General features: G+C 41.1%; 1 protein-coding gene across 1 annotated transcript; it reads right to left on the reverse strand.

Moving 5' to 3' along the window:
- Positions 1–232: 232 nt before the first annotated feature.
- znf414 (zinc finger protein 414) lies at positions 233–26,724 on the reverse strand. The gene is made up of 5 exons (XM_052037951.1): positions 26,586–26,724; positions 21,974–22,134; positions 9,963–10,068; positions 7,868–8,397; positions 233–6,592 (listed from the first exon to the last, which is right to left on the reverse strand). Exons 2-5 carry the CDS (start codon positions 22,029–22,031, stop codon positions 6,369–6,371), a joined length of 918 nt encoding a protein of 305 aa, XP_051893911.1. The 5' UTR covers positions 22,032–22,134; positions 26,586–26,724; the 3' UTR covers positions 233–6,368.
- Positions 26,725–27,001: the final 277 nt, after the last annotated feature.

Below are 27,001 nucleotides of genomic sequence, written 5' to 3' on the forward strand. Positions count from 1 at the left end.
CTTGGGATGCAGCCTTGGAGAAAATATCAGAATGTTCAGGAATGTGTTTGTTTAAAGATATGAACTAGGAATTTGTTTGATTTTCTAAAAAAGTCATAAAATAACATGGCCACACATTCTTTAGGTCCTAATATTGAAATTGTTCTTAGCTGGAATAATTATCAAAGGTTTACCATGGGAATAGAAAGAGGTGAAATAGTCAGTGACCATCAAAAACAAATCAAGTCCAACATTCATTTGAAATATTTTATTGGAGGAAAAAAAAGTGTCCAACATTACATTTATACCACTAATGTCAATTCTGTACATAAGTGCACAAGTGCATGTGGGAACTAAGCGACACATCCACTAATCAGTGGGATTACAAGTGTCAGCCAGATGTGACATCATGGAACTCAAATTTCAAAGTAAAATGTAAGTCTACACAATATTATATCAAAGCGAATTATATACAGTAAGTAGAAATTCAATTCAATAATTGACATGCTGGCATAGAAATATATTTCTTTCACCATATCTTTAAGTATGAACATAAAAATAGTACCAAAACATGCAAAGAATTAGATCATAATCTAAAAATGTTAAGTTCCTTTTGGAAAACACCCATAAATGTGATAAAACATTGTATTGTTTCATATCCTTAAGATTTTCCCCTGTCCCCATGTACTATAATTAATTTAAGCTTTTGACACAGCATTGTGCAAACCAAAGCCATTGAATCACGTTGATACTGTATCTATTTAGAGCAGCTAAAGTTAGGAGTGTGGTATGGGAGTATCGGTTCTAATCTGAAGTTGTTTTTCCACATTTTTGGCAAGCTTGAAAGAGGGACATTGACATAGCCTACTTACTCATAAATTAAACAGGGCCAAACCAGTTGAGCAATTGTGTTTTCATTTTCTAAAATATTTAAGTCCTTCAAAAAAAATGCAAAATAAACCACAACAATGAGAGAAGGATTTCTGAACCATTGTTGGAATTTTAAACTCATGGATGAAGTCAGGTAGGTTAAAAGTCATACCAGTACCCGACTAGATCAGTCTTTCCTTGTAACATGCACTGCACAAGCTCCAAAAGCAAGCACCTGCTCGGAGCTACAGACCACCCTTTAAACAGGCAGATCGGGGATCTGATGAAATTGGGTTCCAGCACCAATTTTAACCCTGGGTTTAGCAACAATTCAAAACTCTACTGCTGGATATCTCAGCTGGTTATGTTCCTCTCTCACTCTCCTAGCAAATAGAGGGACTCACACAGAAGAGGATTATTATTTTAAAACCAAACATTAAACGAGTTATCCTGCACAAGCTTGATTTACACCAAACAATAGATGTAAAGATTTTATGTGAACTGATGAAATTTCACACAAATAATGGCTCCAAAACAACACTGCTGCTGTACTGTGAACAACACAATAATCCCACAGGGCCCTTCTGATGACTGAAGAATAACAGCAAGATTAATGGCCTAAGGACAGCACAGACAGAAACCTGCAACAGCATAAAATAGCTTAATATCTCATTCTTTAATTTGCATATGTGAAGTCACAAACTAAATCAAATGGTTTTCCACCACAACTTCTAGACTTACGAAAACTAAGTAGCTTTGGACAAAATTTTCCCCTAAGGACTGCCTGGATTTCTGCCAAAAGGAATTCAGACCTTTGTTATTGACACACTTTTAAAAATAGTTCCGCTTCCAGCTTTGGCAGGTAACTCAGTAAACACTGGTTTAAAAAATACACCCCTGAAGTCCCCGCTTGTAGTTCACTGACTCACTCTGTGCTGCTATTGACAAGGTGTGAAAGAAGGGTCAAGTTGTCTGACTGGAGAAAACAAATCAAGAATGAAGAGCTTATTTGAAACAGGAGTATAGAGTAAACTGGCTGGTGCAAAGCCTACAAGTGAAAATTAGGTTAATTTCTAACCTTTCAGCAAGGAAGGAAAAAAATCTCTTACTACATACAAATTTACCCAAAAAGGTATCCAGAGAAACTGTGCTTGAATATTTTAAGAAATAAAAGTAGAGCCTACAAGCAAAGGGTGCACCAGTAAGAAGGTTGCAACAAAATACAGGGCAAATTATCCCAAAGATAAGTCCAAAATTCATTGTGGCAGTATGGACGTAATGAGTTTGAGGTTTACAGTTATTTTCTGAAGTAATAATTGAGTCACAAGAGAAGGAGGTCACGAAGAAAATGTTGGACATGCACAGCAAACCTATCACCAGATGTAAATGAGGAAAAATATGAACTAACATTTCAATGTAAATCATCAGAAGCTGAAGAGTGAATGGTAAGCAAATATACAAATGGGACTCAATACAGAAATAGAGTGAACCAATGTCACAAATCATGTGTGTTAACTCCTTAAAAAAGGGGCTAATGGATTGAATTCCAATCGGAGGTTCTTTGGGATGGAGCTACCCGGACACTGAGTATGCAGATTTTATGCAATCTGTAACAGTGTGGATTTCCTCCAGGTGCTCTGGTTTCCTTCTACATCCCAAGAAGGGATTTGTAGGTTAATTGGCTATTGCAAATTATCCTCTGGTGTGGGTTAGTGGGGAAAAGAATTAAAGGGGAGTTGATGGGCATGTGAGACAGAGAACAAGTTGCAGGGTACAGGGGAATAAGAGGGGGTTAATGAACGCAAAGGGATTGCTCCCTTGGGAGTTGCCATGAATTTAATGGGCCAAATGCCCTCCTTTGCCATTATAAGACATGTCAGTTGAGATTACCCATAATTGAATCACGATCCAAAAACAGAAGACACTAGCAAACAGAAAAAAAACCCAAAATTCTAACTTAGGTTCCAATGAAACAATTAGAAAAGTGCACTGAATGTTGTGCCAAATGCCTTTTGGGGATGAGGCAATTTCCAACCCTACACCTTTCAAAAATTACTTGAAGAACAATTATTGTAATACACCCTAAATAGGAGGATAACAAAGCATACTAAGAAGATTTCTCTGATTGGAGGTCAAAGCAAATTTTGCAAGTTAGTCAACAAATCTTGGTAAATTTGTACAGTATGCAACTCTTTAGAAGTATCAAGCTAAAAAGGGCAAGCTAAATCACAAACGCTCTACAAAAGCATCCTTCTGTTATCAAATTCTGCATGTGCAAAACATTAAATGAATCTCTGTAGATATTAAAAAAATAATTTGGCAAATACTTATGAAATTTACTTTATTAACCATATGGGTACATTAGAGGGGGATCAGTTCATACATGTATTGCAGACAAGAACTGTATAATCATATCAACATTGTGTTAAGAGTTAGAAGTTCTGGTTGTTTTGTCTTTATAAAAAAAACTCTCAAAATGCGTGCTTCTCTTCTCCAGACTCTCAACATAGCATTGATAAGACAGCTTTCAAGATCTGTTTATCTTATCTCTCTGTACATATTTAAACTGCAGTCAATGTGGTTGATTTTGCAACTTTGAGTCTAGGGTGAAAATTAATATTTGACTCTTCAATTAACCACAACTGCATTTAAAAAAAATCCAAGTGAAATTTAATATATTGCATCTCAGTGAAAAGGAAACAGGTGAAGTTGGTCTACACTTGATTGGTAACTTGTTAACTTGCACTGCATTTGTTAGTTTAAAATTCTGATTATCAAAGGAGGTCTCTGATTAGCATTAAAACATCAAAGACTGAAAAGGGATAGACTGACTAATCTCCACAGAGTACTGGTCAGTGGCATTTTCTCAATTTGTAGTTTTGTTTAAAATCTTCAGTAAACTGTATAGGATACAATAAAAGCAAAACAACCTTTATAATTAAATCTATTCTGGTCTCCTATGGAGGGACATAATCCAACACCAAATCTCTCTCTTCAATGTGCACAGATGGAAAAAAAATCCAAAGACAAATGCTGGCGATGGGCTTGAATTCTTGTATTCCTAGTAAACAATTAGATTCAAATTCAAATATATCTGGGAATTGGAATTTCATAACTGGCTGAGTAAAATCAAGAAACTGGTTTAAAAAAATTACTTAATCTGCAATACGACAAAACTGCACGGTACACTTGTCACTGATCCTGACCTCTGTAAAGTAATTTCCACCTTAGAATGAAAGGTTTCATCTATCTGCGTAACTAGTCCTGGAGGAAGAACTTCTAACAACGTTATCCTGGTCAGGAAGGACCAACAAATGCGTTGGGGGAGAGAGGAGAAATACAACTAAATTTTGGCTCTTGACAAAAAAGGAGGAGTTTTTCCTTTCATTCTATTTCTTTAATTCAGAAAAATAAATTTTTGCATCTTAACAAATTAACACACACTCCGCTTACTGTCAAAATTTAGGTAGTGTGCAAAGGCATTGCACATGATTCCAGAAGGATGTGCCTGGATTGATACACACACAAAAAGCTGGAGGAACTCAGTGGGTCAGGCAGCATCTATGGAGGGAAATGGACAGTTGACATTTCAGGTCGAGACCCTTCATCTGTCTGCCTGGACGGATACACCTAACAGCTATTTCAGCATAATTCAAGGATCAAGGGATACCACCCCAGTTAAATAACTGGTTCCACTGCTAACCCAAAATATCCAAACCAAGCTTAGCACAACAAGAAAGAACATCTTTGAAGATCTAGTGATGGGTGATCCAACAGTAAATTGTAGCAGTATTGGCCAAAATGAAAAAAAAACACCTCACCATCTTCAAGATGTTTTGTGCATAATCACACTTACAGCAATCACATTGGTAGAGCCCTGACCCAATATATACTGGAGCAACTATGGAGAATTAGCAATTTTGAACTTGTGTGCTGCCTCATTCCATTATGTCACCAACACAAAAAAAACAGTAAGTGGATGCAACCCACCAGAGATTGCAAAACTGAAAAATGGGTCATTTGATAGATTTATTTCTGGTTAATATTTTGACACTTACCGTCAAGTGAACCATCTTCACATGAACAGTAGCATCTGACAGTGACTCAGGAAATTCTGATCCCATTCACCCGTGACTAGTGAGGGGGGGGAACTGAATGAAGGTCTTTCAATTTGTATACTCTGTCCCACAACCAAACTTAAGATCCCAGTGTTTAAACAATAAGATAGAGAGCATCCAGGCACATAGTATGCAATGGAAGGAAAATATTTATAGTGCTGGGACATGCATCATATTATCTGTTTTGAGCATTTGTAGAAAACACCAAAAGAGGAAAGATATTTGACAATATTTGGTGCCAAACTTGTGTATGACACAGCCAAAATAGCATTAGGACACATACACAAAAGAACCAATGGAAATTCCATATTGGAAGTATGAAACTTTCCAAAGAGAGGCTTCACACTGTACAGTACTTATTGGTAACATGTTTTATTAACAGTAGTACTAGTATCTTCCAGTACTAGAATTAGCACAACTCTGAAGGAACTGGCAAGAAATACTTCAGTGGAATCATCTACATCAAAACAGGTGTGCAAATAGCAAGTCTGACAGCCTGAAGATATTGCGAAGAAGGACACAGCCATTGTTGGATTGGGATCTCTATAGTGTTGTGTTATCTAGTTAAGGGCAGTCAACTTATGGATGAGATCCATAACTACAGAAAACTAAAATTCTTGGTCAATAAAATGTTTAGCTTTCAAAAGACAATTGAAGAAAATGGAATTCTGATTAAACAAGGAAAAAGCATAGCAATAGTACATGGGGCTCTCATTAAAACAAAAGCCATAAAAATCAACCCAATGACTTTTAGCCCAGAAATGAATAGGGAGAGCAAAGTACCAGCGAAGTGTATTTCCATTGGATTTGACATCCTTGGTGCAGAATCCTGACCAGACATATCCTCAGCAGCATAACTGGTTGACCGAGAGCAGCTGAATCGAACCTAGGCTTGATTCTTAGATTTATAGAAGGGCTGCAACTGGCTGTGGTATCCTGGATTAGAAAAGTAAACTGCCAATGGTCCAGTTACCTCTGCTGGAATTAATCACGCGTGAAAGCAGAATGAGATGTGGTCAAGTAGTTAGGCAAATGAATAACAAGGAGTCTGCGAACTGCTGTAGAGGGCACCATGCAATCATACAGCATGGAGCCCATATCCTTGAAAGGAGAAAAGTCTCCACAACATGTTACTCGCTGAAATAAAAATACTATTGACTTCGGAATCAGAGTATCGTTTAGCAACATATCTTAACGTCAAATACAAATGGTTGTTTCTTTTGTGCAAGCTTGCCTTTATACTTTTGTGACAACTTCTAACAGAAAAAGAGGGGAGAAAAAAAAGAAAATCACTGGGCCCAAATTCACCAACAATCACAATACACACTGCTGAACTCTCAACTGTGAAGCATGAAATATCAGTGTCTGCCTTTCTAGATACAGGCTGCGGCCCAGGGTAACTTAAGTTAACAAAGACTCACTGAATTGCATTGACAATGCACCATAGTTGTCACCAGGATTTATGAACATGCCCATCTCATTCGTTAATCTGCTGCTGAGGATTTTGTTATGCTCTTGAACATGCAAGGTCATTTCTTCTCGTGACTCACTGGAGTATGGACACTGCATACAGTTATATCGACCCCTGGTGTGTTCCCACACAATCCTGCTATTGGCTGATTGAGCTGCAGAAAGATAATGAACAATACTTGATCAAAATTTACTGTCCATATTACATACCCAAACACCAACATTAAAATGTGGTGACAAGTCAATACAATACACTTCACTACACCCTCAACCAGCAAGTCACAACAAGGGCGAGTTAGATAGAGGATAGACTTCAGCCTAATATTTTCCGGAGTAACACACAAGAACATTCATCAGTTGCAAAGGAAGGCTTGCTTTGACATGACAATCCAACTATAAAAGTCAGTGAAATGTACTGACAAAGACTCATCATGAAAGTGACCAGAAAACTATACCAATAAAAACCTTTATCCAGAAATGAAATAGTTTGAACTCAATTTTCTTCTGAACAATAATAACAGAAAATGCTGAAAATACTCAGTGTCAAACGTTCAGCAGAAATAGACTCAGAGCATGGAAACTGGCCCTTTGGCCCAACTGGTCCATGCCAACCAAGATTCCAATCTAAGCCAGTCCTATTTGCCAGTGTTTGGCCCATATCCCTCTAAACCTTTCCTACCCATGTACCTGTCTAAGTACCTTTTAAATATTGCAAATGTACCACTTCCTCTAGCAGCTCATTCCATATACTGACCACTCTCTGGGTGAAAATGTTGCCCCTCAGGTTCCTAATAAATCTCTCCCCTCTCACCTTAAACCTATGCCCTCTAGTTCGCGATTCCCCAACCCTGGGAAAAAGGCTGTACACATTCACCCTATCTATACCCCCTCATAATTTATACACCTACAAGATCACCCCTTATTCTCAACACTCCAATGAATAAAGACCCAACCTACTCAACCTTTCTCCATAACTCAGTCCCTCGAGTCCCAGCAACATCCTATTAAATCTCCTCTGCACTCTTGCCAGGTTAATGTCATCTTTCCTATAGCAGGGTGACCAAAACTGAGCACAATATTCCAAATGTGGCCTCACCAACTCAATGTTAATTCTATTTCTCTCTCCATAAATGCTGCCTGACCTGCTGAGCATTTCCAACCTCTTCTATTTTTAATGCATGTAAGATTTCCATCATCTGCAATATTTTTATTTTGTATTCTTCATAATTAAACAGTTCCTTCCTACAATCCCACCAACAAACACTGGGATGCTAACTATGATAAATGCAGTTAAGACTTGGGGAGAAAAACAAGCACAAGATTTTTTTCAAAAAAGTTCTCCAATAAATCTCGTTCACAAAGATTTTTAAAAAAACAGTTCTCTTTGGAAAGGCAAGAAAAGTGTAACCCAACATTAAAATACACCTTACCAGTGGTCTTCCTCCAGACTGCATTGGAGAATGGTAGACTCTCGGAGGGAACGTAAGATCTAAGACGTGGCTGCGTGGCACTTTGAGGGAGGCCATAAGGTGCAGGGTGTATGTATGGAATGAAGGGGCCAGGCACTGGAGCGTGCCCCTGGCTAGGAAATCTTAGGCTGGGTGTGGCAAACAGTGACGGTTCCAGCAATGAAAATGGATGTGGGGTTGCAGAAACTAATGGCATTGTATTTACTGAAGTGTGCAGACTTGGTAAGGTACTTGGGAGTAGGGTGACTGGTTTTGAACTAGGGGCCGTACTAACAATGTCCACATTGCCATCCTTTTCCAGCTGCCTGATAACACTTTGAAATTTCACCGGCTCCACAGGGGCTGCTTGTTTAACTTGTACATCCGATTCACTTGCAGACAAAGGGCTAGGACACTGCTTCTCCACCAGAGCATTCATTTCATTGCTGCACACTTGCAGATGTTTGAAAAAAGACTGAGGTTTTTGAAATCGTACTTTACACGTCGGACATCTGTAAAGCAAATCATTTCAAAGTTTAATCGCCACCGACATCTCAAGAAAGATACCCAATCACGTCACAAAGCAATGGGTTTCTGAGCCTGCAGTTTTGGAAGTTACTTAAAAAAAAATTAGTTGCTAATAAATATTTTATTAATTGGGATACCTGATGCTATACTGTGTGACCCATGATCGCACAATCATTCACTTTAAAGGACAAATCACTCTCACTTGTTCTCACGCCCTTCCTTGCAGTTTACTGCTGTGGGAAAGGTTAAGGAACAAGTTTCCCCTTGGTTGGGGGAAATCAGGCACAGTAAGAAAATTAACCCAAAGATGCAGCCAGCATGGTTCCCCGACTGAACATTCAGGGCAACAAAGCTACTGCACTGAAGTAACTTCCAGAGACAGCCAAAGTCTCCAACTCCCAGCTGCTGAGAAATTGACAAGTAGAAATGTAGCACTCGATGAAAGAAACATACAAATGCCACATCTGATGAAGACTTGAGGCAGCTTCCATCAGTTGTTCACCTAATTAACAATTAGAGTAGCAATCGGAAGGCAGAGACTTTATTCATGTCCATCTCAACGTATCAACAAAGCTGATGTACTGATTAATTTTTTTCAGGCAGTTTTGCCTGAAATAAGCAGAGTATTTAAATTGATAAGCGTGCACTAAGCAAAATAGCTGGCTTGTTCAATGGCAGCATCTTTTTCTAATTGGCAAATGCCATTTGGTAACCCCCAGCTGATATTCAGGACAGCATTGACCTCAAGATATCCCAAGCACTTTATAGCTTGAAGTTACTCAATACAAAGAAGGAAAGTGATCTGTAACTAGGCAACTTGAAAAGCAAATGGTGCTTTTGTGCACATGTTCAAGGATACTCTTTCAAGAGGTCAAATTGTGAACAATTCCATTTTTTGGTGGAAGCATGGATACATTATGTGCAGTGACTTAATTGGACACAGGTTTAAAAAAAAGGGCTCAAGACGTACAAGGATAGATCTGGACTTGAGCTGATTGACAAGACCAAGCTGCACAATAGGGTTCTTGCAGCTCTCTGAGGCCAGATCCCGAATTCACAGCAATCCAAACCAAATTTAGCACTGGACACCAGCAAGCAGATTCCACAGCTAGAAACTTCTCCTTTGTTGCCTGTGCTCAGTACATGATATTGGGACACAGCAATTCAACTTTTTCCCCTAGGAATAAGTGGCACACAGCCAAATTCTGGATTTCTGCACAGGAACAGAACCAGGTAACGCTGGATTTCTTTTTGTGTGATCTCAAAGTGATGTACCCTGCCAAATGGGAAAATTTCAAACTTCAATTATGCTGTAAAAATTTTTTGCAACCCCAAAGTGGGTTGTGACCTTAAGGTTGGGAACTTCTCTTGCAACATAGCTCATCCTTGGATATTGATGACAAGGGAACCAAATTTCTAAAGCAGTTCAATGGACATCCATATTATAATCACGTCACACCTTTAGTGCTTACATAAAACCAATTTCTGCAATAAATCTTTTAGCTGGAAGTACAGGGATTAATTCAAACTGGCCTGAAGATCAACTTACTTGAAGTATCGGTTAGGTTTATGATGTACTTTCATATGATTCATCAGGTGATGCATTGTTGAGAAAGATTCATTGCAGTCTTTTGCACAACATTTATACACTTTCCCTAAAACAAAAAGAAACAAGGTAATGAGTGTGGAACAAACACCGGCCTGCCAATCATTATTGTGAAAGGACAACAGCAGGGACACTGGCCCTGACTGCTGATCACCTTCAGCAACACAAAAGGTGCTGGAGAAACTCTGAGTTAGGCAGGATCTATGGAGGGAAATGGACAGTCGACGTTTTGGGTCAAAACCCTTCATCTGATCACCATCACCATTCATGGAGTAAACCAAGACCATAGTGGCTGCCAGTGAAAGTGTCTGTAGACTTGGCGGATGGACGAGAATGCAGTAAGAAGAATTGGTTAGAGAATTCCCCAATAAACAAAGGGTAAGAGACATGCAATCCCATTTCATTAGGAACTGAGATCAGAAAATGTTCAATGAAAAGGGCTACAAGTTAATTCACACAACTCAAAACAATCGAAAAACTGGCTTAATATGGAACAGGGCAATGGTGCTCTGAATTCTGAGAGCCCAGGAACTTGCCAAGAGGTTAGGCTCCTTTATTTTCCCATCAGGATTGCCCAGTCCTCCTAGGAATGTAAAACGGTTCCCAAGTGACATTAGCAGTGATGCAGCATGGAAGGTTTGCCTGCAGAGAGATTTTTTAATCTCATGCTCTGCAAGATGTTTATTACCTACTCAGAGAACAACTGGGCATTATTGACCCAGTTTCCCCAAAACTTAAAAGCACCCACAACCAAACTGCATACTTTGATCTCTGAGACCTGTGACTTCCAGCAAACTCAAACACAACGTCCCACAGGCAAAGCAGCCAGGCAGGTCATGGTAACCCTCAGCTTCCTAGTTGCGCAGGCTGCTGCTGCTCACCACCTCTCAGGTGTTGCTGCTCACTGCTGCATCTGACAGGTCACCCAGACTCCATTCTCTACCGGACATCATCCTTCAGTCCACAGCAGCAAGTAGTGCAGCTGTGGGCATTTGCCCACATTGTGGGCTTCTCCAAAGGGCAGTGTCTAAGAACCTGCATGTGTCCTTACAGAGCCTCTCTCTTGCCAAGAGCACCAAGATGTAGCCATGGTGAGGCTTTGTGTGTTGGCCTTGCATAAAGAGCATGTCTCCTGCTGGCCAAGTTCTTCACCATTGATCCCTGGGAGCACTTATCCTCCCATCATTGAATATTTATTCTTTCAGTAACAACACTCCCTGTAGCTGGAAGAGTTGCTTGTTGCATGTTCCTCCAAGAGCTGATTGCAACACTTCAGGCTTATAACTGTGAGAACTTGCAAGAGGAAATGCCACACTAGAAAACCCAACAATACTTTGGTGAACCTCACAACTGACCTTCTCGCTAGTGGTATTGGTTTATTATTGTCACTTGTACCGAGGTACAATGAAAAACTTGTCTTGCATACCGTTCACACAGATCAATTCATTACACAGTGCATTGCAGTAGTACAGGGTAAAAACAATAACAGAATACAGAGTAAAGTGTCACAGCTACAGGGAAGTGCAGTGCAGGTAGACAATAAGGTGCAAGGTCATAACAAGGTAGATTGAGAGGTCAAGAGTCCATCTCATCATATAAGGGAACTGTTCAATAGTCTTATCACCGTGGGATAGAAGCTGTCCCTGTGACTTTCACTAAGAATTAGGGTGATCAACAATGTTGATTTAATATCATTAACGGTAACATGGAGCAATTTCCTTTTATCTTCCTCAAACTGGGGTCTGCCTTTAAAATATAGTTTTATAAATGAAATAATGAGCGATCATAAAAAAAATTATTTGTGCACATGAAAAACATGATGATGCTGCAGGAACTCAGCAGGCCAGGCAGCATCTGTGAAGAAAAGCAGGTGGTCAACGTTTCGGGTCAGGCCCCTTCTTCAGGACTGAAGATAGGAAAAGGGGAAGCCCAACATATAGATGGGAAAAGCAGAGCAGTGATAGGTGGACAAAAGAGGGGCACATGTCAATCTGTGTACATGTCAAGAAAGAAGTCAGCAGATGCCAGAGCTCACGCTCTCACAACTCGTTCCCTCCCCAACTCTCTCATAACCCTTACCACTTATTTCAGTCTCCCATTCTACAACCAATGTCTCCCTTCCCCTCTCACCCCTAACCCCACCTTCAGTTCTCTCCTTCCCAGGTGCTCCTGCATCCCTTCACAATGGAGTGGCGTTTCCCGAGATCCTGCATTTTGTCTGTGAAAATAAGGCAAATGCTGACCCACCTTCAAGGCATCAGATAGGAGGGATAGGGTCCATAGCCTGTCAGAGGGGGAAAAGGGTTGGCCTCCCAAGATCAACCTCAAATTTCTCTTCCCTTCCACCCCACCCCCCGCACGCCCCCCCACCCACCAAAGGTCTTTTGTACATCTTGGTTCAAATGGTAGCAGCTTCACCAGAGCCAACAGCTGTGAATTGAAGATTTATTCAAAAGACTGTTGACCCAGATTATGCATTCCACTTGGGTTCAATACTGAGGAATGATGCACTATGTGAAGGGCCAGCTCCAGATCAGAATTATCACTTCCACATGTCCTTTCAGATGGATAAGAAAAAAGATCACAGCAATATTTCAAAGGAGAAGGGTGGACTTGCAGGATCCTGGCCAACATCAAACACATACCACAAAACTGATTAGCTAGATATAATTCATTGATTTTTGTGCAAAATTGCTCCACAAAAACTGGACACCACTGCATTACAAACCATAGAAATGGGTCTATTAGCGTCATCTTGTTTTTGCACAGATGGTCCATAACCTTTCTTCACTTTTGACCACTAGTGCAATATAACTATTGACACTAGAGATTCTGTAGATGCTGGAGCATCTTTGTGTGTGTTGCAATATAACCATTGTTATACTGGACTTGTGATCATTTCCAGGAGAATTCACCCCTACTGAGAAATTGGCACAGGCAACTCCTTGTGCAAATCACGACAGTGCACCTGACGATTCCGACGTTAGTTGCTCACCTAACTGCACATCACAGATTTCCTCCCTTGCAACATAATTGGAGTGTTTAGATGCAATTTATGATCTTTGTTGTACATGTGTCAACTTAAAAGGATGCCTCTGCTGCCATGAAATGACCTGACTGGACAGCTTCACAACCGACAACAGGCTGCCCCTTCCAAAGCCCACTTAAGCTCACAGGCAGCAGATTTTGCCACCTTTAGCTGTCAATGACAGCCTCAGTGGTGACGTCTTTGGTAGGATTATTGGAGGCAGTGTTTGGCCATTCAGGTGTGTCAGGGACTTCGGGGCAGAAGGTACCTCTACATCTTGGATGCATCTCTATAGAACTCTGGTTAGGCCACATTTAGAGTATTGCATGCAATTCTGGTCACCTCACTATAGAAGGATATCAAGGCTTTAGAGTGGGTGCAGAGGAGGTTTACTTGGATTAGAGGGCACGTGCTATCAGGGGAGACTGTACAAACTTGGGCTCTTTTCTCTGGAGCGGCAGAGGCTGTGGGGTGATCTGTTAGAAGTGTATAAAATGATAAGGGGCATAGATAGGGTGGACAAGCAATATCTTTTTCTCATTATTGACCAGTCCAATACCTGAGGGCATGCATTTAAGGTGAAAGGGGGTAGGTACAGAAGAGATGCGAGGGGTAAGTTTTTTTTACTCAGTATGGTGGATGCCTGGAATGCATTGTCTGATAGGGTAGTGGAGGCAAATTCATTGGGGGCTTTTAAGAGGCACATGAATGAGAGGAAAATGGAGGGATATGGGCATTCTGTAGGTAGGAGGGATTAGCTATGTCAGCACAACATTGTGGGCCGAAGGGCCTGTTCTGTGCTGTACTGTTCTATGTTCTAAAACCCATTTCAAAGAGTCTGCTCTCACACTCTTCAGAGACATTAAATCTTACCTAGACCCTTCTGATGAACAATGAACCCATGTGTACATGTACCCACCCACCCCTAGATTGTTTGTTACTCCAGGTTCCAGCATCCGTAGTCTCTCATGTCACCACTGATATACGTAATTAGAAAAGCATGGACATCTCAGGTCTCTTGTCACCACAACACTCTACACAGACTCACTGGTCTCACTTCAGGCCTTTCCCTTAAGCCCAGGGTTCGTCAACATAATTTGGTCAATGCTCCTGCCCAGAGCATTCTGCTTCTCTACAGGAAACCAGAGTTTCAAACTTGTAAACAAGACACATGTCCCATAGTCTGTAGATAGTCATCAGTCCTTCCTCCATTGCTGATAGCTGCTGCTATTTTCACATTGATAGCACTCAAATTCTGGCCTCACAAACTTATCCTTCCCTGATGTGTCAGAAAGTCTCCAACTTCTACCTCCCCGCACTGAAACCTACAGCTCAAGTAATCTCAATTAGAGGCACTTCCTGAAGACGTAATTGTTGGAACGAACATCTGCCACTGGAACATCCCACATCCTGCAGGAACTGCGCATTAACGTTCCTTCCCGTACTATCAGACTTGCAGCAAGTGACAAATTAAACTACTTAAAATTTTATTGAGACTACATTTCATGCCACACCCTTCCAAATTCCCACTTTAATCACGATTTATTATGGAAACAGGATTTGAACCTCAGCCCACTTTAGTCTGTTAAAGCAATTTGGTAGATTGATGATAAAACACACTTAAATGCACAACTTGCAGAGAGTACATTTAAATAGGATACTGGGTGTTCCATAAGTGGTTCCATCACAAAATTTAAAAAGAATCTCAAAAGCAAGACACAGAAATCAAGCCTGCAGAATGCCTGTGCAATAAAGTCCATTATACTTTACAAGGCTAGACCATCCTGGCCAAGTAACACAAGCTGGTAGGAAGCTCGAAGGAACCCCACCTCCCACCACCAGTGTAAACAGACATTGCTGGCAGTCAGTACATGGTGTACCAGTAATGTTATGCATAATTATGTACGTATAATTTATGTCAATTTAAGTTTGTTAACTTGTGTTTGTCCTTGTGATGTACTGTGCTCATGGCATTTATACCCTATGTATGTATGCCTATGGCAACAATAAACTTGAACCACCCCACTGCTTCTAGTTGGCACCACAACTTTGTTTTGTCATCACGTTGTCTGGAACGATCTTCCACCCTTCCATACTTACCCCTGTGGGTTCAGTTAACCTTGTTTAAAAACAGGAAATGCTGGAAATACTCAGCAGGTCAGGTGACATCTGTGAGAAGAGAAACAATTACACCGGCCTCACAGATGCAGCCTGACCTGCTGAGGGCTTCCAACATTTTCTGTTTTAGATTTCCATCACTGCAGTTTTTCATTTTCAGCTAACCTTGTTCATCATCAGCCACATCTCACAGAGCACGGCAGGCTGTCTCAGTTGCCAGCCAAGTTACCTTGGAGCCATCTCAACACTAGGAAGGAGTTTTAGGTTGTTGCCTAAACAAATGTGTAATTTGTCAGTGGAGTATGAAAGACAAAGAATACAAAAATCATTCACCTACAATTGTCCAGAACAGCGAGTTCTCATCAAACAAGTCATCTAATCTTCAGTATAGGAGGGTGCCATCCTGCTCTCTATATCTGCATTGGCTCAGAACTGGAGCCCTTGACTTTATCAATTTGGTTTCAAAAGAGATTCACCTCATAAAAATTACTATTGATTTCCTTTCTCCCATGTTCCCAGTAAGACATCCCAACCCACACAATCCTCTTCCAAGATAATGTTTTCTTAAGTATATTTAAGACACAGTTAGATAGATCTTTGCATAGGAGGGGAATTAAGGGTTATGGGGAATGGCAGGCCCGGTGGTATAGTGGTTAGCGTAATGCTATTACAGCGCTCACGACCCAGGTTCAATTCCGGCCACTGTCTGTAAGGAATTTGTACATTTCCCCCGTGTCTGTGTGGGTTTCCTGCGGGTGCTCCGGTTTCCTCCCACATTCCAAAGATGTATGGGTTAGGAAGTCGTGGGCATGCTACGTTAGCACCAGAAGTGTGGCGACACTTGCGGGCCGACCCCAGAACACTCTACACAAGAAGATGCATTTCACTGTGTGTTTCGATGTACAAAGATATCTTAAAAGGCGGGTAGGTGGAGCTGAGTCCACAGCCAGATTAGCCATGATCTTATTGAATGGCGGAGCAGGCTCGACAGGCCAGATGGCCTACTCCTGCTCCTATTTCTTATGTGATCTTCTACCTTATTCTTCTGATCATTTTCAGATACAACTTCTGATCATATTCTGATATAACTACAGGGCATACGTCAAAATATACCATTGATATAGTGGCAACTATTATATTCATTGTAAGTCACTGCATTTACGGAAACAGACAGGGAACACAGGGTAACTGGTTATGTGACAGCTATGAAGGGCACCAATGGAATTTAAGATTGCAGTGGGAGAAAGGCAAAACATTGATTGAAAGGGTTATCTTAGTTCCTAAATGTGGCAGTTTAAATTGCAAGGAAATTTCAGACTGATTTAATTTTTTGTCCCAGAAGAGGAAATATTAACCTAATAAACTGCCAGTTGAAATTCAACAACCAAACTTCCTGATTTAGTCAGAACACAGACCTGCAGATGGTGTGAAAATAAAGAGAGGCAAATTAGTCTTCTATGTCAGCCTAAGCCCTGACTGATTTTCCCCCCTTTTTCTTACCACACTGAGCCATTAAACACACAGTACTGACTACTAGTACTAGGGACAGCATTTGCCAAAACCTCTGTGTATTCTCTGAATTAGCAACTTTATAAGTGCAGACAAATGTATCTTCAGGAATTTGGACTAATCCCACAGCAAGCTTCCCCATGGGATATTGTTTGTTTGATTTGATTCATTTGTGAAATGTAATTATATTGAGTATTCATACGTCAGGTTTTCAACAGATCATAAAATGGATAAAAATAAACAAATTAAGATATGGCCATGCATGGGGCTGATTACACTTCGCTCGTCAATGCCAGAAAAAGGAAGAACATTCATGTAAAGATAGGTCGTGACTGAAACAGGCAAGGCTTCGGTGTGGCTGGATTTCTACTTCTTGTTGATCTAGGCCCCCTGCTGTAAATATGGATACACTGCAGCAGAGCATTCAACACTTCGAGTCATAGTTACACAGCATGGAAACAGGCCCTTTGGCCCAACTTGGCCATGCTGACCAAGGTGCCTTCCTGAGGTAGTCCCATTTGCCTGCATTTGGCCCATATCCCTCTAAACCTTTTCTGTTGATGAACTCATCCAAATGTCTTTTAAATGTTGTAAGAGTACCCACCACTACCACTTCCTTTGTCAGCTTGTTCCATACACTCACCATCCTGTGTGTGAAAAACATGCCCCTCAGATATCCTTTAAATCCTTCCCCTCACCTTAAATCTATGTCCTCTAGTTTTAGACTCTCCTACCCTGGGAAAAAGACTGTGACCACCCATATTATCGATGCCCCTCATGATTTTATAAACCTCTATAAGATCACCCAACAGCCCCCTTTGCTCCAGGGAAAACAATTCTACAAAATAGAAAATGAATGCCATTATTCAACTTAGTTTGCATCCATCTGTATCAAGAGGGAAAAAAAATCATTGGCAGAAGCCAAAAGGTTCAACAAAAAAGCTTTGTTTTTTTGTTAGCAAGTTTCTTTATTTCTCCCAACAATTCCAATTTACGCCATTAACCAACAGGAGAGGGTGAGCTTTCCTGCCGTTCAACAGTCGATTGTAAGAAGGTTCAGAAAATAGAGAAACCACCCAAAACTTATTCCAAGTAGAATAAGAATGTGAATTATATTCAATCTTAGAAAGTTTATTTGAAGTAAACTTTGCCCATAAAGTCTATTATTCCGACCAGCACAACACATCACTCTGATAGATCCAGAACAACGTATCCCTCCAATATTCTCTTGGTGAATTTCAAAGTGGAAGATCTCTTCCTACATGTTGAACCATTACTAAACATGGTCATTGAAAGTACTTGCAACACAGACTGTCTGAAATGGGAAGAGGTAACTAGGTATCAACTTGCATTTGGAAGCTTGAGCCACACATCTCACCAATGGATTTCTGTGAGTCTCACAGCCCCATCTTGTTTATTCATCACCAATTCAGCTTGGAATCAAAAGAACATCTACTCTGGATTGGGTCAGAATCCATGGTCTGTGCCAGGCACTAGAGAGACATTTCTTTATCTTTGCTATCAATCTGAGTCAATTATATTGGGTGCTTGGGAACCGAATGAGATTGTAGGAGGCGTTTAAACAAGTAATTTGCTGAACCAGAGCATAGCAACTTGTTGCAAGCTGCTTCCTGCAGACCCACTCATTACTTTTACTATAATTGTTCTACTCTTTTAAATCCAAATTCTATGCCTCTAAAAATTACTAATAATGTTACCTGCACTGCACTTTCTCTAGCTGTTACACTTTAATCTGCATTCTGTTATTGTTTTACCTTGTACTACCTCGATGCACTGTAGAAGGAATTGATCTGTATGAATAGTATGCAAGGCAAACTTTTCATTGTACTTTGGTACATGTGACAATAATAAACCAATTCCAATTCTCTGCACCAATTTTAGAACACATATTTGTGTGGCGAGCACAAGCAGTTCAAAAATGTAGTTGTCAACTTCCTGTCCATTTATGAGTGAACTGAGGTTCTCATACTACCACAAGAATCCATACCAATAAACTAACAGCAAAAAAAAAGCCCTTCCCTCGGAAATTCCTTCAGAAGTCATGGCAAAATGAAGCTACTTTTTCTAAAGTCTACCAATTTTAAAAGCACAAAGTTAAAAAAGGCAGTCACATTGGCTGGATGCCCCAAAATAAATCGCAAACCAAAACACAGGTCAAGGTTTTGCTGTGTGCTCTGACCACAGTTCCCAGTCCAAAAATTTGAGCTATTAAATGCAAGCAAGTTGCTCAGCTATTCTAAACATGTTATTTTTCAACTGATTCTGTGATACTTCACTCCTTAACCCGATGTGAAAAAGTAAAACAAAAAGGCTCAACTGTCCAACCAGATAGGATTGGTCAGGGAGGGAGTTTATTTTCAAGCTTTTTTCCTTGAATCTCTGAATGCTTCACATCAGGATACCAGGGTAGATAGTCAACGTTGGCCAGAGGCTTAACTGGACTCGTCATATCAAGAGGGTCTGCTGATGACATGGTGGTTAAATTATCAGAATGATAATCCACAGGCTTGGACCAACAATGCAGAGACCAGAGTTCAAATCCCATCAAGGGAACTTAAGAATTTAAATTCAGTTAATGATCTGGAATTTAGTAACACAAAAACTCCTTCAGGGCTCTAGCCGATAGGAAAGTCCAGACCCAATCTGAAGTAGACCAGATGAGCCATTACAACTCAGTTGTGCCAGACCTTTGTTGAAAAGAATAATTTAAAAAAATAATTGGACTATTTGGAATTGACCAGTGCACTGAAGTCAGACACAGCAAAGTGGTCCTCAGCCCAATAGACCCTGCAAGGTGTGGTATCACAAATTAATCAGGTAACAGTCTGACAGCCACACTCACAAAATTATATCTTATAGACATCACAATCCTGCCCACCAGCAGGACCAACCCACCAGAGGGATGTCTAGTGCTATATAGGCAGGAAGGAGTAGCACTGAGAGACCTCAATTCAACATTAGCTGAAACATGGAGAAGGAAACCTCCTGATTACCACCTCCCTCAGCTGAGTAACATTTGGAAGAAGCAATGAAAGTAGAAATAATCTAGAATGTACTCTGGGTGGGGGACTTCAATGCCCATCACCAAGAGTGGCTTAGCAGCACCATCAGTAGCCAAACCCTTAAAGACATAAGTGTCAGACTGCCTCTGCTAAGTAGTGAGTGAACCAACACGGGGGATAAACCATGTCCTTGCTAAACTACAAACAATTATGATTGAGAAACAAATGGTGATCTTGCCAGTGATGCCCAGATCCAAAATAAAAATGATTACAAGAATAAGATACTTAAACTCTGATGTTTGGCTCTTATACTAACCACTTAAATCCCTGCAACACCTGCAAAGAATAATCCAGCAGTCCATTGGAATATTCACTAGTTACTTAGATTTTTTGGACCAAGACAAATGAATATCGGCATCATACCTTCCAACTTGGCCTCATTAATTCCCTCCATAGATTTACTGCTGAAAGTCCCAGACCGGCTCATCATCTTGGAGTTCGCTTGGTGCTTGTGGATGTTATGCCCTCTCTGAATATATTAAATTCAAGAGGCCAACAAACAATCCAAACAACTGTCCAGTGCAGAGGTCATCTCATGCAATAACAGTTTTGAACAGTTTTAAAATGGTGCTTACTCTTTTAAAAAAAACTGCTTTGTGCCAGATTTTTGCACTTCTCCTAGATGTGCCCCCTAATCTATTACAGGAAAGAGTTCTATCTACCACAGGAGGGAATGTTAGAGGGGCATACTGTCAAGAGCCAACAGTCAAACAAAGTATTCATAAACTTGTCATTTATTACAATACCATTGAATTTAAGTATTTGTATTCCGAGTTGCATAGAATCCACACAACTCCATTCACTTGCTCCTTACTTTTTAGGTGAATTTTGCACCTCTGCTTTAATAGGTGGATGATCTTTAGTACTAGAGCATCATCCTGCATTGCTGCACCTTCTAAATGAAGTAACCTTGCCCACTTTTTCCAGTGCAAGACCTTTTTCCCCAGCCTCCACACTCCATCCATACGTGGCAGGAAGGAAACAGTTTTCCATTGGATCTTTGTTGAGAATAAATTCTTTCCCAGGCCACCAATACTTTATTTAACCTGAATAGTTTTGTTACTGGAACCATTTCTATGCTTTTAAAGCATAAAATGAGAACTCTCAACACCAAACATCCCAACTTAGTCAAACAGTTTACATTAATCAGTCATTGCACATTCAAGGTGAAACCTCCCTTCCTCTTCTTACAAATCTTTAAAGAAAAACTCCTTTTGCTGACTGTGTTCTCAAGGAAACTAGAAAGCACCAGATACTTATCCAAATGTCCACTTATCAAATCAGTCCAGGTGCTGATCAAAAAGGACATTCCAACCAGGCCTGGTCCCAACCTCATTCCCAACTCAGAGTTTTCCAATTTTAGGTAACCCCCTTTCTCCCACCTCCTCCTTCCGATCCTCCTGTCCTCCCATTTTTGTCCCCTTTCCCACACAAGCCCCAGCCCCCCTTCACCCATCTTAGTCCCCCTCCCCCCACTTCACACACAGGTTCCCACGCCCACCCCGGTTCCAACTGTTGTTCACCTCTCCCCTAGTTCCCATTCTCACCTCCTTTACTTATCAGAATCTAGCACTGGTAGGGCTTTGTGTTCCTGCTTATCTCCCTCCAGCAGCTGTCCCCTATCTTCACCCTCCCTTCCCCCCACCTTGCTCTATCTGTTTTTTTCCCCTCCTCTTTTCCTCTCTCTCTGTCTATTGTTCACCTGCCACAGTCTTCCTGCTCACCTCCCCTACATGGCACTATCTGCCTGTCATCTTACACCCTTCCTCAGTATCCTTTCTCGCCACTCCCCTCCTCCTCTTTATACTGGCCGTCTCGCCTCTCAATCCTGATGCAGGGTTTCGACCTGAAATGTTGACAATTCCTTTCCTCCCACAGATAATGCTCAACCTGCTTAATTCTCCCAGCACATCGTTTGTCATTCCCAACTCAGTTATACTTGTACCTCGACCAGTTTTGTAAGCAGATCCAAATCTCCTATAAAAGCCAAGACTCCTATTTATTCCGTTTGCACAGGAACAATCTAACATTCAAATCAAATTGCTGACCAATTAGAGCTAATCACAAATACACAGTGGGTTACGTGGCCTCCTGCAATGCCTTAAACTTCTCAATTAAATCATGAAATAATATTTAAGCCTTCACTTGACACCATTCAAACACTTGCATGCAAGTATTCTGCTGAAAGGCTTATAACCCTGATCAGTGTTTCATACCCTCCAGTGACTGGGTGGTGGCTACCACTCCCTTTTCTGGCTCCGTACTGAGAGACATGATTCTGCCAGGGCTGGGACTGGGCTCATCGTAAGACGGCGACTCAAATGAGGAGGATCTGACACCAGACTCCAAAGAAAGGAACTTGTCCTGATGGTTCTGTCTGGAGAGAAAACAAAAATTTGAATTATTCTGGACTTGTTAAAAATCGCCTCGAAGAAAGGCTGGAACACTAATGTAGTCACCAGACTGAGAAGCAATTCACCAAACACTATTCCCATCACAGGTATACTCCAAGTTAATCTCTTTCAGGAGCTAATGCATAATAGACAGACTTTAACAGAATCTTGGTTGCTGATTACTGAACTCACAACTGCCACAGTTTAAGTATATTTGTTAAGATGAGAGGCTGAGATTTTGGTCCCATGCAATTTTTTCTTGATACATTGAACTAGAGCCTAAGATGAATAAAATCAAGCATGATATACAATTGCTTTACTTCTATTTGGTGCAGATTTGAAGATTGAGGAAGATTAATGTTAATCATTTTCAAATATATGCAGCATGAGATTTCAAAACTCTAGAAAACTAGAACTGTTAGTTTAAAACTAAGTAAACTTAATTAAAATAAACAAATGAATTTGCATTGGTTATACAAATATTTTCCTAGTGGCATTGTAATTGTAGTGAGGCAGGTGAGTGGCTGATCCAAGCACACAGACGCAATTCAATATCTATTTAAAAGTCATACATTCTTTCATCCTACAATTCACATCTGCTTTTAGGATGGATTTTACTTTTTGCACGCATAATATGTCACAAGACTATTCACGTCTGAAAGCAAACACGCGCGGCAAAAAAGCTAGATAAGTGGGGATTTATTAATGTTAAGATACAGATTAGCCTTGATCTAATTAAATAGGAAACAAGCTTGAGGGGTTAAGGGTCTCCCCTGATTCCTACTGCATCAAAATCGTATATTAAACTTATATCAGGAATTATATCCAGCAGAAATGAATATAAAGTGTCTAAAAGTAAAAAAGATGCAAATCTGAAATAAAAACAGAAAATAGTAGATGCTTGGCAGCAAGTTTAAGACGTACCCCTTTAAAAATCCCTGGGCTGTAACGACATGCATGAAAAAATGTGCCTGTGGCAGTGCATGAAGAGCCCTTGATTAAACTTCCTTATGCCTCACAACATCAGACTGTACACCCAGCAATAAACTTTGAAGGTTAGGAAGCCACTAAAAACATATTTTATACTGGAGATGAAGATGGTTTGGTGGAAGAATCAGAGCAAATAAAAGTACCCGTGTGTTTGAGAACTGCATTGGTGGAGCCAATGTGTGAAATTTATGGGTACTCACAGCTGACTAGCACTCAAGGAAAATGGAAGCACCTGCAAAATTTGTTGTAAGTAAAAGGCAAGCCCAGTAATTGTTGAAGGTGAAAGAAGGTACAAACTCCTTAAAGGAGCGACAGCCTTAAATCTAAAGAAAGGTCATCAACCTGAAATATTAACTACGTTCCTCTCTCCACAGCTGCTGCCTGACCTATTGAATATTCCCAGCACTTTTTATTTCTGTTTTTGAACAAAAAGGCTGCTATACATTTGCTCACTGATATCACAATTATCTCTTTCAATGCAAAACGGGAAGTTGCAAAATAACAATTTCTGTTCTGAATTGGATAAACAACCCCATTCTCCCATTTTGAAGTTGAGAAAACTACAAATGATATAGGTTTTATTTTATACTGAAACTTACCAGAAAATGCTTGCGAACAGAATGCTTTACACATGTACAAAAGCAGCATTGTGATGATTTTCTAATTTAAAAAAAATTTTATTTACAGCATGGTAACAGGCCCTTCTGGCCCAACGAGTACGCGCCACCCATTTTAAACCCAAATTAACCTACCTGTACATCTTTGGAATGTGGGAGGAAACCAGAGCACCCGGAGGAAACCCACGCAGATATGGGAGAACGTACAAACTCCTTACAGACAGCGACGGGAATCGAACCCCGATCGCTAGCGCTGTAATAGCATCGTGCTAACCGCTACACTACTGTATTTCATGGATATACAACCCACCACAAATTATTACATTATGATAAAATGGGAGCCCTTGCAATTTCCCCTTTCTTGCCATGAGGTTGCTGAAGCCAATTCTAAATCACTTACTCTCCTGGTGATCACTGATTCCACCGAAACACAAAAGAACTGTGGTACATGGCAACACTGAAGAAGTATTTTCCTTCTGGGTTTGGGAGCTAGCATGTTGCTTGGTATCAATGATGAATCAATCATGGGGTTTGGTAAAACAGGGAGCAGGCAATGGAAAACAGGGCCACAGTAGGAGTTTGGCAGCCTGGAGGCAGGGATCTGGTAATGATGAGTGGGCCATCAGATCTTAAAGCACTGGGAGTAATGGCATCTCCAGAATCTGCCCTTTTCTGAGTTTGTGATGTTAAACTCCAGTTCAGGCTTGCCTGTTCACAAGTTAGTCTTCAGCAGATAATGCTGTATTTTTTAGCCCCAAATGTGAATGGAATTGGAAAAAAACAAAACTGGTTTAGTATAAAAACAGCAAGACACTCAGAAACGAACACAAGAGAATTTTCATGGCTCAGAACAAAGACATAGCTAACAAGCAATATAATACAACGGGACAAGAAATTCAGTTGATTTGAAATGACACAGTCCGACTGCTGGTGGATGGACCCTCCAACCCTTATACAACCAAGCCAGGTCTCACTCTCACACTCAGGGTCTATCGTTTTCAGGTCAAGCCAATCAAATCCCACCACTAAAGCTCTCAATCAATTTCTCAATCAATTACACAAACCATAATTAATACCTACCTCACAAAGAAGCACCAACCCCACAGTGAGTAATAGAGACTGTAAAAGACCCAGTTATTTGTTTGTGGAGGTCGTTTATAAGTTAGAAAGTTTGCAGATTGACCTGGAACATGAAATTTACCAAATATCTGGCAGTCTGCAAACTTGTCCAATGAAACCACTCAAACCTCACGCCCAGGTTCTTCAGCACTTTAACAATGCATGGCATTAGTGCAGTGTTATTTGCTTAAAAAGTGAGTAATCTATAGGCCTATCCCTCTTGAACTGTGCATTTTCATAGCACTGTAGGAGGGAAAGGTACCAGCAGGGATCAGTGTTGGCGCCGCTGTTGTTTGTCATCTATATTGACTATTCGGATGAGAATGTAGTTGCCATGGTTAGTAAGTTTGCAGATGACACCAAAATTTGTGATATAGTGGATAGTGAGGAGGGTTATCAAAGACTGTAATGGGATCTACATCAACTGGGGAAAGTGGGCCAAAGAATGGCAGATGGAATTTAACTCAGACAAATGCAAGATGTTGCATTTTGGCAAGTTAAACCAGGGCAGGACTTGCACAGTAAATGGCAGGGCCTTAGAGAATGTTGTAGAACAGAGAGACCAGGGGGTACAGGTACATAGTTCCCTTAAAGTGGAGACACAAGCAGATGGGTGGTGAAGGTATTCGGCATGCTTGCCTTTACCAGTCAGGGCATTGAGTACAGGAGTCATGTTACAATTTGCACAAGTCATTAGTAAGACCACACTCGGAGTATTGTGCACCATTCTGGTCACACGGCTATAGGAAGGATGTCATTAAGCTGGAAAGGATGCAGAAAAGATTGGCAAGGGTGTTACCAAGATTGGCTTTACAAGGAGAGGCTGAAACTTTATTTCCCCTGGAGTGCAGGATACTGAGGAGTGACCTTATAGAGGTTTATAAGATCACGAGGGGCATATATAAGGTGGATGGTCAAAGTCTCTTCCCCCAGGTTATGGGAGTCTAAAGCTACAGTGCATAGGTTTAAGAAGAGAAAGGAAAGATTTAAAAGGAACCGGAGGGGCAACTTTTTTAAAAAAAACACGCAGAGGGCGGTGGATATACGGAACGGGCCGCCAGAGGAAGCTGTGGAGCTCAGCTCAGCTGGGATTAGTTTAGGTAGGCACGTTGGCCAGCATTGGGCCAAAGGGCCCAGTTCCGTTCTGTACAACTCTGTAACTCTATGACCCAGCTTGGGTCACTGCCCCAGCTTCCAAACCACGAGCAATGTCAAAAGATCACGAAACTTACTCTCTCCACCCCCTCCCATGCGTTGAATCAATGCAAGTTCGGAACTAGGCGCCCTATTTCACACAGCTTAAATTTGCCCATAACTGTTCACGGTTCACGATTAATGGTAACTGAAAGGCAGTTCAATGATCTAAAAAAAATGGTGATGCAAATACCAACTAAATCTCCACAGTTCCAGGAATTACATCAACATCACCGGCCAAGGACGCCCCGGGTTTATCCCAATCCCAGTATATGTGTTGAAGGAATTCCTTCGATTTTAAATGCATTTAGGGGTTTGAAATGTCAATCCGGAAACGTGAAATCCCCCCGTGTGGGCGGGAAAGCGCTGATCCGCTTCACCAGAAATGTAAACAAAACAGAAGCAGGGCTGCGCTCTCCCGCAATAAAAAGGGGCGCACGTCCGGAGCACGGAGCATCCTGAAGGCACGGCTGCAGCGCTCGGGAGGGGAGCTCCGGCGTGCGCTGACCACTCACCATGGATCCGGGCAGGAATTCCGGCACCAGCCCTTCCACAGGGACGGCACTGTCACAGGATGACGTTCGCAACACCACCCGACTACATTGTAGCCATTTTAAAACATACACTCAAGTATCGCGAGGCTGTGCAGGCGAGGTGTGGCAACCGCACGGTTTAAAGGACTCCCTGGTCTTCTCGTCGTCTGCGATCAATGCACGGACGTTGCGACCCATGCAATTTGCTGACACGGAAATGCACTCATACCCCATTTGCAACACGCCACATCCAGCCCGTGCCTGCAGTGCAAGTACATATTAACCCTGCACAATATCATGTGTGTAATCTGCACACATGCAAATATTTACAGTCGGTCCACAAAGTAATGCATGGAAATAATACACAATGTGCCAGCACTTCTCATTCACGCTATCGC

Source organism: Pristis pectinata, chromosome 24 (genome assembly GCF_009764475.1).
Source record: "Pristis pectinata isolate sPriPec2 chromosome 24, sPriPec2.1.pri, whole genome shotgun sequence".
Classification (NCBI taxonomy): Eukaryota; Metazoa; Chordata; class Chondrichthyes; order Rhinopristiformes; family Pristidae; genus Pristis; species Pristis pectinata.

Coding starts and splice junctions, on each gene's coding strand:
- znf414 (XM_052037951.1), bottom strand. CDS start 22,031: ATGTCTCTCAGTACGGAGCCAGAAAAGGGAGTGGTAGCCACCACCCAG. Junction 10,069..21,973: donor CACCACCCAGTCACTGGAGG/GTATGAAACACT, acceptor TTTTTGTTTTAG/GGAAAGTGTATAAATGTTGT. Junction 8,398..9,962: donor AAACCTAACCGATACTTCAA/GTAAGTTGATCT, acceptor TTTGCTTTACAG/ATGTCCGACGTGTAAAGTAC.